The sequence below is a fragment of the Manis javanica genome, chromosome 7 (genome assembly GCF_040802235.1).
Source record: "Manis javanica isolate MJ-LG chromosome 7, MJ_LKY, whole genome shotgun sequence".
NCBI lineage: Eukaryota > Metazoa > Chordata > Mammalia > Pholidota > Manidae > Manis > Manis javanica.
The window spans coordinates 125,045,429-125,062,874 of record NC_133162.1 but is presented as its reverse complement, the minus strand read 5'-3'; the positions used below and the strand labels follow the sequence as shown (position 1 = coordinate 125,062,874).

Sequence of the window (17,446 nt, the reverse complement as noted above, 5' to 3'; positions counted from 1 at the left end):
GTCTTTCTCTGAGTAGAAGTCAGCTTGTTTGGGGGCCGTGCCGTATAGTGGGTGAGAGCATGGGTTCCAAAGCCGACTGTTGGGGACCATTCCTGACCTTAACGTCAGTGATATCCTTCACGCAGCTGTTGAGGACTGCTCGCGGAGCGCTCGGAACTGCACCTGGCACGTGGCTAGTCCTCAGTAATTGTTAGTTGCTTCTGTTGTTGATCTGATGATCAAATAGGAGGCCTCTCTTTGTTTCCAGAGCCTTCCTATGCAAGGTACGGGGTACCAGAACAGCTGGCGCCAAATTTGCAGTGGGTAGCGACTTAATAGCTGTGTAATCCTTAGCATCTCCCAGCAGTAACTTCATTATTTGTAAGATGAGTATAATGATATCTGTCTGTCTGGTCGATTGAGAAAAATTCCATGAGAAAATATATGTGAAAGTGACACAGATTTTATATAAAGTTTTATGCAAGTATAAGGCATTTTTCTGTATTCTCCCTTTCCGTTATACTTTAAAAAAAAATTCTTTAATATAAATAAGTCCCAAACTTCACTGTATGCATCTCCATAAGGTGTGTATGTGTGTGTGTATACATATATATGTATTATATGAGGCATATATGCTGTAGTGTATTTTATATACATATTAAAAATATATATTTACATATGTAAAATGCTAGGCAAGTACCTTTGGAGCACGAAAGGCAAGTGCACATATCAGTTTATTTCTAGGTTAGGAAGTATGACTTTTAGGGTTCCTTCAGTGTATTCAAAAGTCTTCTTAGAATGTTTCAAAAATAGCTCTTCCTGCCTCTTCATCTTTATCTGTCAGTATCTCATTTCTTCTCAAGACCACTTCAGTTGTCACTTAAAAAATATTGTATTTATTGATAGTTGACATGCAGTATTAGTCTCATCTGCACACATAGTACTGTTGTCACTCTCTGATGGAAGCCTGCTGTGACATTGATGAGTCTCTCCTCTGGACTCATGTTGCCCTTGGCAGATGTATATTGTACCCTTTTCACATTATAGTGTAATTTTTCCTTTTTTTAATGTCTTTTTTCTAACTAACACTATCACTGTGGCTTTCCTGTGTGACTAACAAAAAAGCATTGTAGGTGCTTGTTGTATTTGATGGATTCCTTTTTTTATTTGTTCAGTCGGTCAGTCATTTAATATAAACTCACTCCTTGATTTTACATCTGAGCAGAGAGAAACCAGAGAGCCTGAATGAGTGGGCCACTATTACCCAGCAAATCACAGGCAGAGTCAAGACTAGAGTGTGTGTGTCTAGGTACTAATTTTTCTGATCTTTTGGGTGGTTAATGAATGACCTATGCTTGGAATAGGGACATGATGAACTATTTATGGGTAAACACAAAGATACTATTCCTACTTAATACAATGTATTTTGTATTTTAAATTTTTTAAAGGATTATTTACCATGAAATGAATATGAAAAGTTCTTATTCATTACCAGTGCCTTCCTAAGGAATAAATACTATTGTTTTTCTCTTTTGATCCTTCTGTAAACCTCTTTTCACAGCAGTTAAATTATTTTTTATAACTATCATATGGGTCACTACTGGAAGTAAGGAAATTATACTAAAAATTATGTCGTGGAATTCTCCCATGTGTGTTATTTTTGTTCTTGCTCTCTCCAGGCTTCATTGCTTCAGACATGACCTCAAGACACTCCAGTACGCAGTTGTGGTTAATCACACATTATCATGAAATGGGATCGCTCTATGACTATCTTCAGCTCACCACTCTGGATACGGTCAGCTGCCTGCGAATAGTGCTGTCCATAGCTAGTGGTCTCGCCCATTTGCACATAGAGATATTTGGGACCCAAGGGAAACCAGCCATTGCTCATCGAGACTTAAAGAGTAAAAACATCCTGGTTAAGAAGAATGGACAGTGTTGCATAGCAGATTTGGGTAAATTTTTTAAAATGTTTTTTAATTACTGTTTTTACTTCATTTGTATTCCAGTGTTTAGCCAGGTTGCATCCTCACCCACAAACTCCCAACATTTTGTTATGAGAATTTGAAACGTGCAAATTGAAAAAACTTCATAGTAAATGACTGGATGATATCCACTACTTAGATTCTCCTATTGCCATTTTACTGCTCTTAAGCTTTATCACATATCTGTTCATTCCCCATTCATCAGGCCATCTTAATCTTTGACTCTTTCCAAAATAAATTACCAGTGAAAGAGCCCTGCCCTGCAAAGACTCCAGCATACACACCACTGTATCTTTCAGTACTAGAGTCAGTTGTTTTTTTTTCTTTTCAGTTAAAATTTAAATTTCATGTGAAATAAACAAATCTTCAGTGTACATTCCCAGAGTTTTGACAAATGCTGTAAAACCCAAATCCCTATCAAAATTCAGACCTTCCTGTTACCCTAGAAAATCACTTCGTGCTTTTCAGTCAGTCCCTGACCCAGTCCACCCCTCAGAGGCAAAAAAGTTGCATTCTGTCTTCACAAACCTTTACACAAAGAAGGTACACAAGTAAATAACCTGTGGAATGAGTTTGTCTTAAAAATGGTATCTAAAGTTTCTTTTTTCCTATAACTATAGCAAAATTATCAAGACAGAGGAAAAAAATCTCCAAATCAATTTATTATTTGCCCCACTGGGATCTATCATTCTTAAGATGTTAGGGTTATGGTCAACATATTAATCATTAAATGTACATGTGTAATTGTACATCGTAATACGGTTTTAATTATTGTAATTTGCAGTACATTTAATTGTACATTTAGTTAATGATTGTAATTGCAATACATTTAATTGCACTATGAATAAGATTGTTTTCATTTATGGTTACCTATATAAAACTGCTTCCTAGACCTCTTGGATATTGGCTGAATAATTATGCTAATGTGAATTGAATTGTAATATTCACATTATAAATTTCAATGGACTATTGAGAGTCCTCACTTGATTAAAAATGGTTTATATTCATATCACTGTAGTTATTGTTAGACTGATAAAGGTTTAGACAATATTCGCTTCAATCATATAAAATGTATTTTTGTTTTCAAACAAGGGATTTGACATGTCAGGAAAATTTACTTCTTTTGAATTCCTTTAAAGTCTTGGTATTTATGTTGGGAGATTATTTTACAATGTTTTCCAAGTATGAGAAGAAAAATAGTTAAGATAGCATTGAAAGGGCATGGTCCAAAAGATTTTTCAGGCAGTTTCAGTGTGGAATGGAAGACTTTTACATCTGTCCCATGGCTTTTAGAGCCAGGGTGATTTGGGTTTGAGTTCTGGCTCTCCCAGTTATTCATCCTGTGTCTCTATGCAGATCTCCTCATCTATCTATTTACCTGCCCTCAGTTCTGGCATCTTACGCTTGGTGCAAGGATTGAGGGGGTATATAGCAAGGGCAATTCAGTGTTTGACACTGTGCAGTATACTTCTGTATTGCTTGAAAGTTCATAGTTCTGTGTTTATGTATTACTCATATTACTAAAAATCAATTGTGCCTACCTCACATGATTCTTTTCAGACTCAGGAATTATTATAAATGCTTGGCAAATAGTAAGCATTTAAATGGTAGCTGCTCTTACAGTACAGTGGTCTAGGGAAGATGGACAAATTGAGGCAGCTGTTGACTTGGTTTACGGGAGTTGGTGGGGAGGGTATGGGGGGAGTTTTGCAATAAGGTCAACTAATTCATTCTTCAACTATCTTTATTTTGGCTTGCAGCCTTCCAATTGGATGCATGGATTCATGCAAAAATCTGTGAAAAGGGATCATTATTCAGGGAGTTGATCTGTAGTACAGGACACAGCTCTTGCAAGACCATAATGTGTATAACTTTACACTTTATACCCAGAAGTTAAGGATCACTCATTAGAAGCCATACTGCATATAATACTATAAAAATACCTGTGTTCTATTTACTATAAAAATTTCAAACATACAGATTAGTTGAAAGAATAGGACAATGATCATTCATATCCACAACACTTAGATTCAACAGTTGGTAAAATATTGCTGTATTTGCTTTATCTATATGTGGTTGTACATACATATTTGCTAATCCATTTGAAAATAAGTTTCAGATATCACAGCACTTAACTCCTAAACACTTCAAAATGCAAACACCTAAAAATACTTTAGAATGTATCACTTGATTAATAATCACAATTTATCACATCTAAAATTACATATAATTCTTTAATTAATCATTTAATATCCACTTTGAATTTTTTCCAGTTTTTTTAAACAAGCGTTCAGTGTTCACACATTGTGTTTGGTTGTTTTGTTTTGTCTTTTTAGTTGGTGTAATAATTATCTATTACTGAGTAACAAATTACTCTAAAACTTAGCAGCTTAAAATAACACAAATACCTTATCTCACACAGACCTTTGAAATTCAGAATCTTGAACAACTTAGTTCTGTGGTTCTGGCTCAAGGCCTCATGGGTATTACAGCCAGGCTGCCAGTCAGACCTTTAGGAACCTGATGGGGCAGGAGGAACTTCCAAGATGGCGCACCCACATGGCTATTGGCAGGAGACCTCGGTTCCTTATCATGTGGGCCTTATGAGTGTCCTCATAACAGAGTGGGCTGAGAAAGGGCAGACAGGAAACCATAATGCCTTTTATGTCCTAATTTTGAAGACACACTCCTTTCTGTCATGTTCTGTTTGATAGTCCAGCCCACACTCAAGGCCTAGGAAATTGAGCTTCAACCTCGTGCAGGGAGAAGTTTAAAAAAACTTGTGGACCTATTTTTAAACCACCACAGCTATTATCTTCGTGTTCTATTTAAACTGTACCTTTTTTATATTCTGTTATTTTAACTCTCAGTTTCTGGAAATGGTGGAGGGGTATATATGATTTAGGAAATGTTCACAGTGGCCAGAGAATCTTGGGATTGATTATAAAAATAAGAGAAAGAGGAATCAGTCTGATTTGGTTGAATGCAGTTCCTGATACCTTTGCTAGTTACTAAGGCTGAGGTAGCATATGTGCTTCTCCATGGCAATAATGGAGTCCTCACCTTGCACATTCAGAGCCACAGAGTGGGAAGAGAAGCATTCTCCCTGGATGGCTTCAGGGATTCCCAAAGGATTGTTGGGCTGCAAAGGTTTGCAGGGGCAGCTTGTTCCAGTTCAGCACTTCCATTCTTGTGAGTGTTGTAAAAACCATTGTTAGTTGGACAGCATATGCATCAAAAACTAACCCCATTCTCAAATAAATCAGGCCTATCTTGGCCTATCCTACTTTAAATAGTCATAAATTCTCTCAAATTCGCATGTCTGACACCATTTGAAATTTGTGTTTGCAGATGAGTAGGGGCTGTGGGGAGCGTGAGGGTTTAATTTGCTCCTGGTAAGCCATGTTGAGGCTCCTGTTTACCGCGCCAGCCTCTTTCCTTCTACTTTAGATACCACCCTCCTATTGGTTTAGTGCATTGGTTTATTATTTACCCAAAACTTTTTGTCTCAGAGGTTGGTATATTAAGCTTATAGCCCCAGAATGTTCTGGCGTTAGTCCTTTTTCTGGGTGTCACAGTAAGTCATCTCAGCGGCATTCCAGATCTTACTCTGGGTGTAATGCAGCAGTGACCACGAATTCCACCAGCAGGCACTTTTGGTCGGAGTTGGTTTAAAAGCCTTCAGCAACTGTCTCGGAGAAAGGAAGCGAACTCATCGATGCTGTTTTCTTCCTTTTTAGGCTTGGCTGTCATGCATTCCCAGAGCACCAATCAGCTCGACGTCGGGAACAACCCCCGGGTGGGCACCAAACGCTACATGGCCCCCGAAGTTCTAGATGAGACCATCCAGGCGGACTGTTTCGATTCGTACAAGAGAGTTGATATTTGGGCCTTTGGTCTTGTCTTGTGGGAAGTAGCCAGACGAATGGTGAGCAATGGTAGGTACCCGATCTAATATGTCATCATCCTTGTCCAATTCTCTTGATTCTGCTACGGTTAAAAGGGCAAGGGGAATGCCTGAGGCCACATCTGTCTGCAGTTGTGTCTGGTTTCTAGCTGGTAAGTGGACTAGAACAGCGTTATCTTTTAACTACACAAGAGGAAATGGCGGTGGAAAAGAGTATTTCTGGAAGAGACTAGGCATTTCTTGGCTTTTCTTTGGATTTGGCCGCGTTTCCTTCCTTCCTTCCTCCTCTTCTTATTGTGCTTCCCTCCCTGTTGTCCCTCCTTCTTTGCTCTTCTCACAAGTAAGGCTTAAGGTGAAGGAACATTCAAGTAAATCCGAGGGTGACGTGTGCTGTTTTAGATATTTTTACTTCTTACGTTTGGATTATTGAGATAAGGCTTGGACTGTACATTCGGAATTCACTCCTGTGTAAGAAGCAAGCGTGCCTTTTGAATTAGTGGGGTTTAAAAGCAGGAAGGCCTGAGTAGATGGATGATGGTGGTCTTCTTATAAATAAGTTTTATGAAATGGTATGGCTTCAGCACTTAGGGAAGCCTATGTCATTTTTAACTTGTGTTCCCAATATTAAACTTACTCTTGTCTTTTATATATGCTAATCAGCCACACATACATTGTTGGACTAAGTACATTGTATTCTGAAAGCACTAAGTTTACTCTTTCAAATTGCATATGCGCATCTACTCCCTAAAGTGGTTCTTAAAGCAGAATCTCTTGAGTCAACGAAATCATCCTCTTCATGTCTTCGCAACTGGAAGTCTTATTTCAGACCCAGGATGTGTCTCAAGTTGTTCCAGGAAAACATAAGGAAATGCCATATAATTCGTTTAATTGTCATTTTCAGATGGATTACCTTTCCGGGACCCATTGGAGTCCTGGATTCGAGGTATTAAACAATGCACAAAGTCTCTAACATCTGTGCTCCATCTCACCTTATATTTTCATGTAAAGATTGAGATTCTTGGAGCAATCATGATTTTCATGAATAACATAGCCAGAGATTAGGAGGTTCTATGGGGGAGTGGAAGCAAGGTAATTTAACGTGCAGTAATTAAAATTGGCATGCTGTCACGGGAGCCTTCTTTTCTTCCCTAACAGCAGTGTGTGCTTTTAACAAACTCTAAGGGCATCGGGGCCTTTGTTTCAGATTAAACATAAATATACATGCATCGAAACCTGACAGTTCCTTTAAATTACTTTTTTTTCTTTAATGGAGTCAAGAACATTTTCTCGGTAATTGTTTCTCTATCGTTGGGAGCTGCTGACTTGCATGTTGTGCCATTCAAGTGCCTTGAGAATTGTTTCCAATAGTTTGTTTTGCTGATTTATAAAGTTCTGAACTTTGACCAAAATTGTGCATTGACTTCATTTCCCCTTCTCCTCAGTCATCCTCAAACACTGAGGACCTGAACAATCCAATTCTAATTAGTTACGATTTAGAGAGGGAGAGGTGTAGCAATGAGCCGTGCTGGGGAGCTTGCGCCATGTGAGGAGGAAGCTAACGTTCGGAGGCCAGGACAGTAGCCATTGGAGGGGGGCGGGGGTTGTGCTGGCACAGCACCAAACAAGCCTGCACGATGAATGCCGAACTTGGCAGGAACTTGAGGTTCGGGCTCTGTAAGAGCTCATGTTGCAAAGGCGTTCCCTGTGTCACAGGCATAAACCCAAGTGGCTTTTAAAGATTGGCTGTGATTAAGAGGAGTCAATTTGAAACTAGAATCATCAGCTTAAAATTTAGCTCAACAACTGGTAGTTTGCTTGATTATCCTGTTTAACATTATTTTGGGGAAAAGAAAATCTTGAAGGGTAGAGAATGAGAGAATGTTTTGGTTGTTTTTTGACTTATTGATCGCCCCCTTACATCATCTAGATTGTTCTCTAGTTCTTGTGGGTTGAGCTTCTGTTCTGTGCTGTGGTTTGATCTTCAGGGGGAGGTGAGGGTAATGCCATGTCTCATTTTAAATCAGTTACTATCCCTGGGCAGTGACTAATTTGATATTTTCCCCTCCCCTTCCTATAATCCCCCTTCTCCCATGAATATTCACATACCCACATATCCACACACAGAGAAATCAGTTTATCTAAACTTGAACACATTCAATGCTACTTGAAGACTATTTATTAATAATTTAGTCATCACTACTCCAAAACAGAAAAAGGAGAAATTTTGCCTTTATATTCCAACATTTGTGTTTCTACTTCTCCATGTACCCCGATATGTATATTTTTTTACTTAATTGTGATCATAGTAGAGATATAGATTTGTGTCTTTTTTCCACTTACATTTTTTAATGTTAATCTGTATTTTATGTGGTCATGTGATATTTTATTAACCATTTCCATATTTTAGACACCCTGTCTCTTCATGTGGGGCTGGGGCCTATAGTAGCCATCTTTGTTCATAGAACCTTTTTATCTGAGGAATCAATTCTTAATCTGAAAAAAAGTAGACCTAATAGGTCAAAGAGTATAGATGTTTTTATGGTCTGACACATACTGCCAAATTGCTTTTCATAAGAGTTGACTAATGTACAATATTTTGCTCACCCTAGGGTGTGATGTACCTATTTCACTTTCTTCCCAGCTTTGGGGACTGTCATTAAAAGAATATATAGTTTTGAAATTATTGCATATAAAATGTACCTCATTTAAATATATGAATATCTTAGGAAGGTCATTATAATTATGTGTCCTTTGAGTTTGAGCCCATTATAAAAATTGATGACCATAGTTTTCTGTAGCGGTGTGATCCTCAAGTGAACCAGGAGTATAAAAATATGATGCATTTTGTATTTTCATGAGAATTTTACATTGATTTGCTACTAATAACAAACTTCATGCTGTTTCTGTACAGGAAATGAGGGTTAAGTCCATTTTCACAGCTCAGAATTTCTCAGTAGTGTCTTTTGGAATTTACTTTCCATGTTTAGTTTGACACGGAACTTGGAATTAGTAGGAGGGAAAATGGTTTTCCCACCTTTACTATGTGAATTTCCTGGAGAAATTTAAGGCAGGGTTTTGCTTAAATCACTAGCTCTTAAACTGGAATGTGCATTCAGAGTCATCGAGCAACAGAGTGGTGGGCCCACGTCCATGGTCTCCGATTCGGTAGGTCCAGGGCTGGGCTGAGAGGCTCACTTCCTGACAGGGTCCTAGGTCGTGGTGATGCGGCGGGCCAAGGCTTGTACTGTGGAGATCTGGTGTTGAATTGGAATCTGTTACAGTAGGTTCACGCCCGCCAGGAGACAGAGACGGCCTCCAGGGCGCTGACAGGTAGTCCATGATTTGTGTTCTGATGCTACAGGTGAAACTCGCTGTCTCTTTCAAGTTTAAGAGGAGTTCATTTCTCCTTTAAAAGTCTTGTAGCTAAGTGTTAGCCTTGCTTTCTCCATGTTTCTGTTTTCTCTGGCAGGATTCATCTTTTCCTCCTTTTACAGTTCTGCAGACTCATTTTTTTCCTGGTCCCTTGAGGGCAGTGTGGTGTGAAGACAGAACTTTACACAGGGATTCTGTTGAACACGAGCTCAGCACGGCCTGTGCACTTGTGCCCTGGAGCTTTGGTCTGATCAGAAACCTTTAACTGCACCTTCCAAGCATCTGTAGCATATACTCCTTCTTGAGTGTAGAAGTCCTTTCTCTGGATCCTCAACCTTCAGTGAATCCCATATGCAGAAATTCCACAGTTGTGTTGCTCCAATACTGTGGTCATATGCTTATAGATTTAAAAGCTAAATTATGTTCAACTCTCCCTCCTCGGCATGTCTTTGACTGTAGCATCATCTGAACAGCTTGGGCCCGTTACCTTCAGGGACTCACGGTCTACTGTAGATTTTATAGTTGTCATTTATGTGACAGGTGTACTTCACTGTCATGAATAGTCCAGTTAATCTTAGACGTACCCAGAGAAAATGTGGTGCCAAGATTCTCCTCGGAATATACACTGGGATTTTTGAAAAGGCAACACATGCCGATTGCACAGGCAAACACATTTAGAGGGAAGGAGAGAGATGGTCCTTTATGGTGTTTGATTGCTACACACCTTCTTGTGATGTTCTCTTTGGGCTTTGCTCCCCTCCAGGCCAGAGCACTGCATGTAGGAGCCTGTATGCATGTAGGGTGCTTCTCCAGGGCCGCTGGAGGCAGGGGAACCAAATCTAGAACATTCCAGGCTCTGAAATCCTACTCTCTGACTTGATCACTTACATCAGTTACATCATGAAAAATATATTAATAGTATTCACTGCAAAGAGTTCTGATGGTTAAAGGTGATCCTGTGTGTAGGGCACTGGGTGTGTATCTGGCACGGAGTAAACGTTCAGTAACAGCCACGGGATCACAGTTCCACTGGCAGTGAATGATGATGTGCAGGCAGGTCTCAGTGGCTCTTCCCCATGTCCCTGTATGCTCACCCTTCATTCACTCTGATGCTGCATCTGTGTTGCTCTTCACTTTATGTTTCATAGAAAAATCCTGGCTGGCCAAGGTGCGTCTCTTATGGGGTGGGGCCTAGGAAATACTTGTTAGAGTAATACTTGGCACCCATACTTGGGAAAACCTCTTTGAATTAACCCTTGGCTTGCCAGGGAACTGCGTGTGCTTCTGTTCTAAGCACAATGGGCTCTAGGATTTTCTTAATATAGACCATGTTTCACAATTTTATTTCACTATTCTAGTATGTGTTAAAGTTTGAACAAAGGGAAGAATCATCATACCTGGGAAAATTTTTTTCTTATTGATAAGAGTAATCTCTTTCAGGGTTTTGCTCTGTTTTGTTCGGGTTTTTTTGAGCTTATAGCCCGGCCGGCGGCAGGAATATGGAGGTAGAGTGGGAAGGATGGATTTCTCTTCCCCCACTGATTCCTGGAATTTCCTGTCCCGGATCTAGAGATCAAGCCCAGAGGAGGGCAGTCAGCTGACGTCATGACAAAATGTCCTGAAGCCTGCAGAACTTTTCTGGGGTGCTGCTCCCTATTTAGTGGCCCTTTTTCCTTGACACGCCTTGGAGAGAGCGCTCCATCAAGACAAGTGTCTTACATCCTGCAATAGCCCCACCATTCGGTGAATGACACGGTCTTCTCACGAGTCCTCCTGTGGAGCATCTCTCTCTCTGGTTCCGGCTTCGGCAGGGTGCGGGACCCAAGGCATCTTGTCAGAGCTTCCCTCCGAGCATGGCTCTGCACCTCTCCAGGCTTCTGTCCTCTCTGGCAACTAATACGAATAAATATTCTTAGTGGGGTCTGGCCACACAGTAATCTATAAACCACTTATTTTTACTACACTACATTGATGAGAATCCCAATAATAGACATTACTTTTTTACTTCTAACACTGGTATCTGAGAACACAGCCTTGACTTTGACTGGTGTTCATGCTTCCATAGACCCAGGAATTGCAGTGGGGTGGGTGGGTGAGGACATAGCTGACGAGGTACATGTGCCCTCCACCCAGCAGGGACAGAGTCTGTGCTGCAGCCTGTTCCTGCTTCAGGAAGGAGAGCTTGCCCAGGGGTACGGCAGGCCCTCCCAGCCAGTGTGCTTGGCTGGGTTACAAGAATGCCCAAAGGCCCCTGCTGATTCTCTTGGACCTTTGGCAGTGAGGCAGGGCCTGTGGACACCAGAACCCTCTGGGCAGTTGGCACCTCTGCCATAACCAGCCTCATCCATTTATGCATTAGTCATTTTTGATATGGGCCATAGCAAAGAAGTTTTTAAGTCCTGTGAGGAATGTTAAGCAAAGTAGCACAAATATTGGATATACCTTTTTGAATCCTGCCTCACCAGGAAGAATGCCTGTCTGTAAACTCTGTGTTTCCCTGGATTCATTCATACACACACTACCTTTGTGATTTTTTTTTCCATAATCAAATGCTACTTGTACTTATCTTTTTCTTTAAATTGTTTTTTTCTTTCAAACTTAGTTTTGTTTTAAAAGGAAATTAATATCACTCCTGCAAATGGGAAATTCAGTATACATGGCACAAATGGAAGGTAACTATAAAAAGAAATATGCAGTTACTAAGATGAAGATAATCACATTTTGTCACTGTTGTCACCCAAATGCCATTCTTGAAGGAAACACATTAACTTATTGTCCACTCAAAAGCCAAATATGAGCCATTCTAATTCTTGCTGAAATGGCTTTAGATGTAATGTTCTAATCTCTGAAGTATTCTGAATTTATATAGGAGTTAGTGTTCACAGTACATCTCTGTATGGGTGTAGAGGCCAGGGACTCTGTCCCCTCACCTGTTACCTGGATATCGGGGGCAGCTACCCTAGTTGGAGGACAGTGAGGAAGGACAGTATAATGTGAAGCGAGCCCACGGTGGCATGAGGTCAGTGCAGGGAGAAGCCTGTTTCATTATGTCACAGCGGACTTGTTGGGAAGAATTCTAGAATGTAAACAGGGAATTGGATGCTAGTTTAGCTGTGCCATTCATTACCTCTGAACTTGGAGAAGTTTTCCTGTGTGGCCATGAGTTTCTATTGCAGGAAAGAAAGGAGTGTGATCTGCATGCTCCCAATAACCCAAGGATGGCTCTTCACCTCACCTTAAGATTATTCAAAGTATAGCCAGGTTCACAGCCCCTTATCTGCCATTGAGAAATCCCCAAAGCTTTGAAACCTGAAAAGCTTTTTGTGACTTATTTGGCAGACCACCTGAGCTGACATTTACCTGAATTGACATGAGGCTATGTAGAGCCTTTATTTATCCACTGTAGCCTGACTATTCATATATTTACTGCAGGAATCTGTTTGGTTGTGAGCGATTGCTCAGATTCTGCTAGGGTGACACTGAAAATACGGTGTGTGCCTCTTATTACCTTTGGAAAGTACAATTGTGCAAACAAGTCTAACCTCAAGGGTTTTGGAAAATGGATTATGGACATATGATCAACATCCCTCAATTAATATGATTTCATGTCTATAACATGCTAGCTATTCTGTTACACTCTAGGAAGCAGTTGAGCAAAAACACAAAGTTGCTCACATTTTAAAGAGACGAATCATTCAATGAATGGATTAAGCCAGCCAGTATGGTTGGGGAGGGTAATGAACTTTATCCAGGGGCCTGGAGTTGTGGCAGCAGGGGGGGCTGTCTTCTCAGAAGATAGAAACGTGACCTGTGTCCCACCTGAGATGAATGGGAGCTAGTCAGGTGGAGAAGCCTGAGAAGATGTGCAGGTGGGAATGAGAAATAAGATGGGACGGTGATGGCAGTGGGCGGCCCTGCTGATGGCACTGCAGGTGACCAGTGTGGCTGACGCCCGGGCGTGTGGAGGAGGACGGGAGTGGGAAAGGGCACGGTCTTGTGGGCAGCCATGATGGACGGAGCGCATGTAAGAGGAGGGATGTGATGGCTCTTCCCTCCATTTTTCTACAGATCTTGCGGGAGGCAGTGGGATGTGGTGGGGGGCTAGCAGGGGAGGACCGAAGCGGAGAGGCCTGTAGGTCCCGGAGGCAGTTCTCAAGGGGGGGAGAAGACGAGCCCCCTGGTCCCAGGCATGGGTGAGCAGGCCCGCGAGGAAGGCCTGTGTCCAACACTTGCATTTCAGAAAGACCACTCTGGCATTTCCTGCTTTTTTGACGTATATCTAGGGCCTTCTTGTCTATCCACACGTCAGCTTTGGGATCCATTCTTTAAAGGTGTTAGAACTAAAGTGTGGCAATCGAGGGCTTTCCTCAGAGCCAGGAAGCAAATTAATCATAGGGATATTGGTTAGTAAAGATACACTTGCCCCAGAGAAAACTTTCAAATAGACATATACCCCAGAGAAAACACTTGCTGAGAGTCATGGGGGAGTAGGTTATGAAGAATTTCTCTGAGTTCTTTCTCATGGCCTTTTGAGTCACACCCGCTGCCTCATGTGGAAAAGCAAGGCCTGGCTCCGTTTGTTCTTCCTTGACCACTGGTTAAGTGTTCTTTCCTCTGCATTTCTGTGTCCTTTGTTGTTTGCCCCACTCATTTGGCACTTGAAGTACTTGGCATTTTTAGTTACTTTTCCCAATTACATGCTGTCCTCTTTCTGGGCTTGAGATTTGCAGCCACTCATTGGGTGCTGTTGGAAAAGGACTTAAGAGTTCACTTGTCTGCCTGTCTCCCCAGCTTGGTTGCCACTTGCTGGCAGAAATGAGAAACAATTGTAAGTAGCTTCCTACCTTGATACTACAAGTCTTTTTACAGTCCGTCTTGACCTCCCATTCTCCCCACCAGCAAGCGCACCAGATTTCAGCCACAGGAAACATCCTTCCATCTCTCCTGCATCTCAGGATTGTTTATAACAAGGACTTTGCCCCTGCCCCCCACCCCTGTTCTCCCCAGCCCACTCTCCCCACCTGGAATGCCCCCTCTCCTTGGTGTATTCTCATTCCCATGCTCTTCTCTGGTTTGCAAACTCCTTATCTTTCTATGTCTTCCCAAGCCCTGACACCCAGTTGATATCTGGTACTTTGAAGAACAAACAGATGCTTTCTTCTCTGCAACCTGCTTAGTACCACGTTCCCCACCCCTTCTCCCCACTCGTACTTGTAGCGCTGTTTGTATTTTTCCACATCTTCCTTTCCCGTTATTCTGTTCATCACCAGCATGACCTCTGTCCCTCATTTGTGTCCCCAGTGCCAAGCACAACCTCTGAAAAACAGTATTTAAGGGATCAACATGGTTACTGAGATAACTTAGGAATCAACAAGTAAAAATATAGGGAATTTCTAATCTGTCTTTGCCTTTCAAGATACAAAGTAAATAGTGGGGCATAACATTTTTGAAGTTCTTTTTAACAAAATATCCATTATCAAAGGAAAAAAGAGAAGGCTTGTGCTCCTCTTCCACTAGATTCTGAGTTCCTTGGCAAGTAAAAGCATGTTTTACACTCTTATCATCCTCAATATTTAATATGCTGTTCTGCACATAGTAGGTACATAATATACTATATATTGATTGAAATAATTGCGATCTTTGACCAGAGGGAGTTCACGTGACTGCTAGAGTTTAATCCCTGGTTTATTTTGTTCTGGACAAACATGACCAGAGTCAGATGGAAACAATTGATAACTGAAGAAACAGAGGCTGGACTTAAGTCCCAGGCATAAACAATGAAGTGATTTTTCATTATAATTTGATTTCTTTTGTTAAAATATGGGACGTTTAACGAGATTAAAATATAGGAAATATAGACACAAAGGAAAACTTCAGCTTTGTATAATGACATTTATTTTTGCTATCACTAGATCCTAAGTTTTAAAAATCCAGCCATGCTTTTGTCTTTTTCATTTATACAAAAAAAAAGTATATCGCCTTCATCCGTTTCCCTCCACCCCACCCCACTGTAGCAACCACCAGTTTGTTCTCTATATTTTTGAGTTCTATTTCTGTTTTGTTTGTTTCTTCATTTAGTTATTTAGGTTCCATATATGTCAAATCATACAGTATTTGTCTTTCTCTGACTTACTTAATTTAGAATAATACCCTCTAGGTCCTTCCATATTGTCAAAAATGGCAAGATTTCATGCTCTTTTATGGCTGAGCAATATTCTGTTATAATATAGTGTACTCACCACATACCCCACATGTTCTTTACTCATTCATCTTATTGATGAACACTTAGGTTGCTTCCATGTCTTTGCTATTATAAGTAATGATGCAATAAACGTAGGGTGCATATATCTTTTTGAATTAGTGTTTTTGTTTTCTTTGTATCGTTACCCAGAATCTAGTTATTGCATCATATGATATTTGTATTTTTGATATTTTGAGGAACATCAATACTGTTTTGCATATTATCTGCCCCAGTTTACATTTCCACCAGTAGTTCATGGAGATTCCATTTTTCCACATCCTTGCCCATGCTTGTTATTTCTTGTCTTGTTGATGCTAGCCATTCTGACTGGTGTGAGGTGATATCTCATTGTTTTTGATTCTCATTTCCCTGATGATTAGTGATATTGAGCATCTTTTCACGTGTCTGTTGACTACCTGTATATCTTTGGGAAAATGTCTGTTCAGGTCCTTTCCCACTTTTAATTGGGTTTTTCAGGGTTTTTGGTGTTGAGTTGTTTGAGTTCTTTATGTATTTTGGGTATTAATCCATATTAGATACAGCATTTACAAATATATTCTCCCATTCATAAGGTTGCTGTTTTGTTGATGGTTTCCTTCACTGTGTGGAAGCTTTTTAGAGTGAATGTAATCCCACTTGATTATTTTTTATTTTATTTGTCTAGCCTCAGGAGATGTATTCAGAAAAACAATTGCTAAGGCCAGTGCCCAAAAGTTTATTGCTTATGTTTTCTCTTAGGAGTTTCATGGTTTCAAGTCTTGAAGGTCTTCAATCTATTTCAAGTTTTCTTTTGTGTATGCTGTACAAAAGTGATCATCTCATTTCATTCTTTTCCATGTAGCTGGCCAGTTTTCTCAGAACTATTTACTGAAGAGACTATTCTTTCCCTGTTGTGTATTCTTTCCTCCTTTGTCATTAATTGACTGTGGGTTTATTTCTGGGCTCTCTATGCTGTTCTTTTGATCCATGTGTCTATTGTTGTATCAGTACCAAACTATTTTGGTTACTCTATAGCTTTGTAGTATAGTTTAAAATCAGGGCATGTAATAACTCCAGCTTTTTCTTCCTTCTCAAGATTACTTTAGTTATTTAGGGTCTTTTGTGATTCCATAGAAATTTCAGAGTTCTTTGTTCTAGTTCTGTAAAAAAAATGCTGTTGATATTGCTAAAGATTGCATTAAATCTGCAGAGCATTTGGGGCAATATGGCCATTTTTACAGTATTAATTCTTCCTATCCATGAGCATGGAATATCTTTACATTTATTTGAGTTATGTTCAAGTTCATTCATCGATGTCTTACTGTTTTCAGAGTACAGGTCTTTCACTTCTCTGGTATTTTATTCCTAGGTATTTTATTCTTTTTGATGTAGCCATAAATGGGATTTTCTTAATTTCTCTTTCTGGTAGTTCATTTTTAGTGTACAGAAATGCAACTTATTTCTGTATATTGATTTTGCATCCTGCAACTTTACTGAACTCATTTAGTTCTAATAGTTTTTTGGTGGCATCTTTAGGGTTTTTATATATAACATCATGTCATCTACAAATAGTGAAAGTTTTACTTCTTCCTTACCAATTTGCCTCTTATTTCTTTTTCTTATCTGACTACTGTGCACAGGACTTCCAACACTATGTTGAATAAAACTGATGAGAGTGGAAATCCTTCTTTTCTTCCTATTCTTAGGGGAAAAGCTTTCAGCTTTTACCACTGAGTATAATGTTAGCTATGGGTTCCCATAAATGGCCTTTACATTGAGGTATATTCCCTGTGTACCCACTCTGTTGCCAGTTTTATCATGAATGGATGTTGACTTTTGTCAGATGCTTTTTCTGCATATATGGATCATATGTCTTTCACCCTTTCGTTAATGTGGTATATCATATTGACTGATTGTGGATATTGAACTATCCTTGCATCCCTAGGAATAAACTTGGTTGTGGTGAATGATCCTTTTAATGTA

The 17,446-nt window shown here is 40.1% G+C and overlaps 1 protein-coding gene across 5 annotated transcripts in view; it reads left to right on the top strand.

Annotated features, from left to right (window-relative positions):
* ACVR1 (activin A receptor type 1) overlaps window positions 1–17,446 on the top strand; it is an 87,664-nt gene that overhangs the window by 56,299 nt on the left and 13,919 nt on the right. For all 5 annotated transcript variants that reach the window (XM_036996030.2, XM_073241492.1, XM_073241491.1 and 2 more), the window contains 2 exons: window positions 1,659–1,934; window positions 5,705–5,902. In XM_036996030.2, coding sequence (XP_036851925.1) covers window positions 1,659–1,934; window positions 5,705–5,902 — 474 coding nt within the window. The remainder of the gene's footprint in view (window positions 1–1,658; window positions 1,935–5,704; window positions 5,903–17,446) is intronic.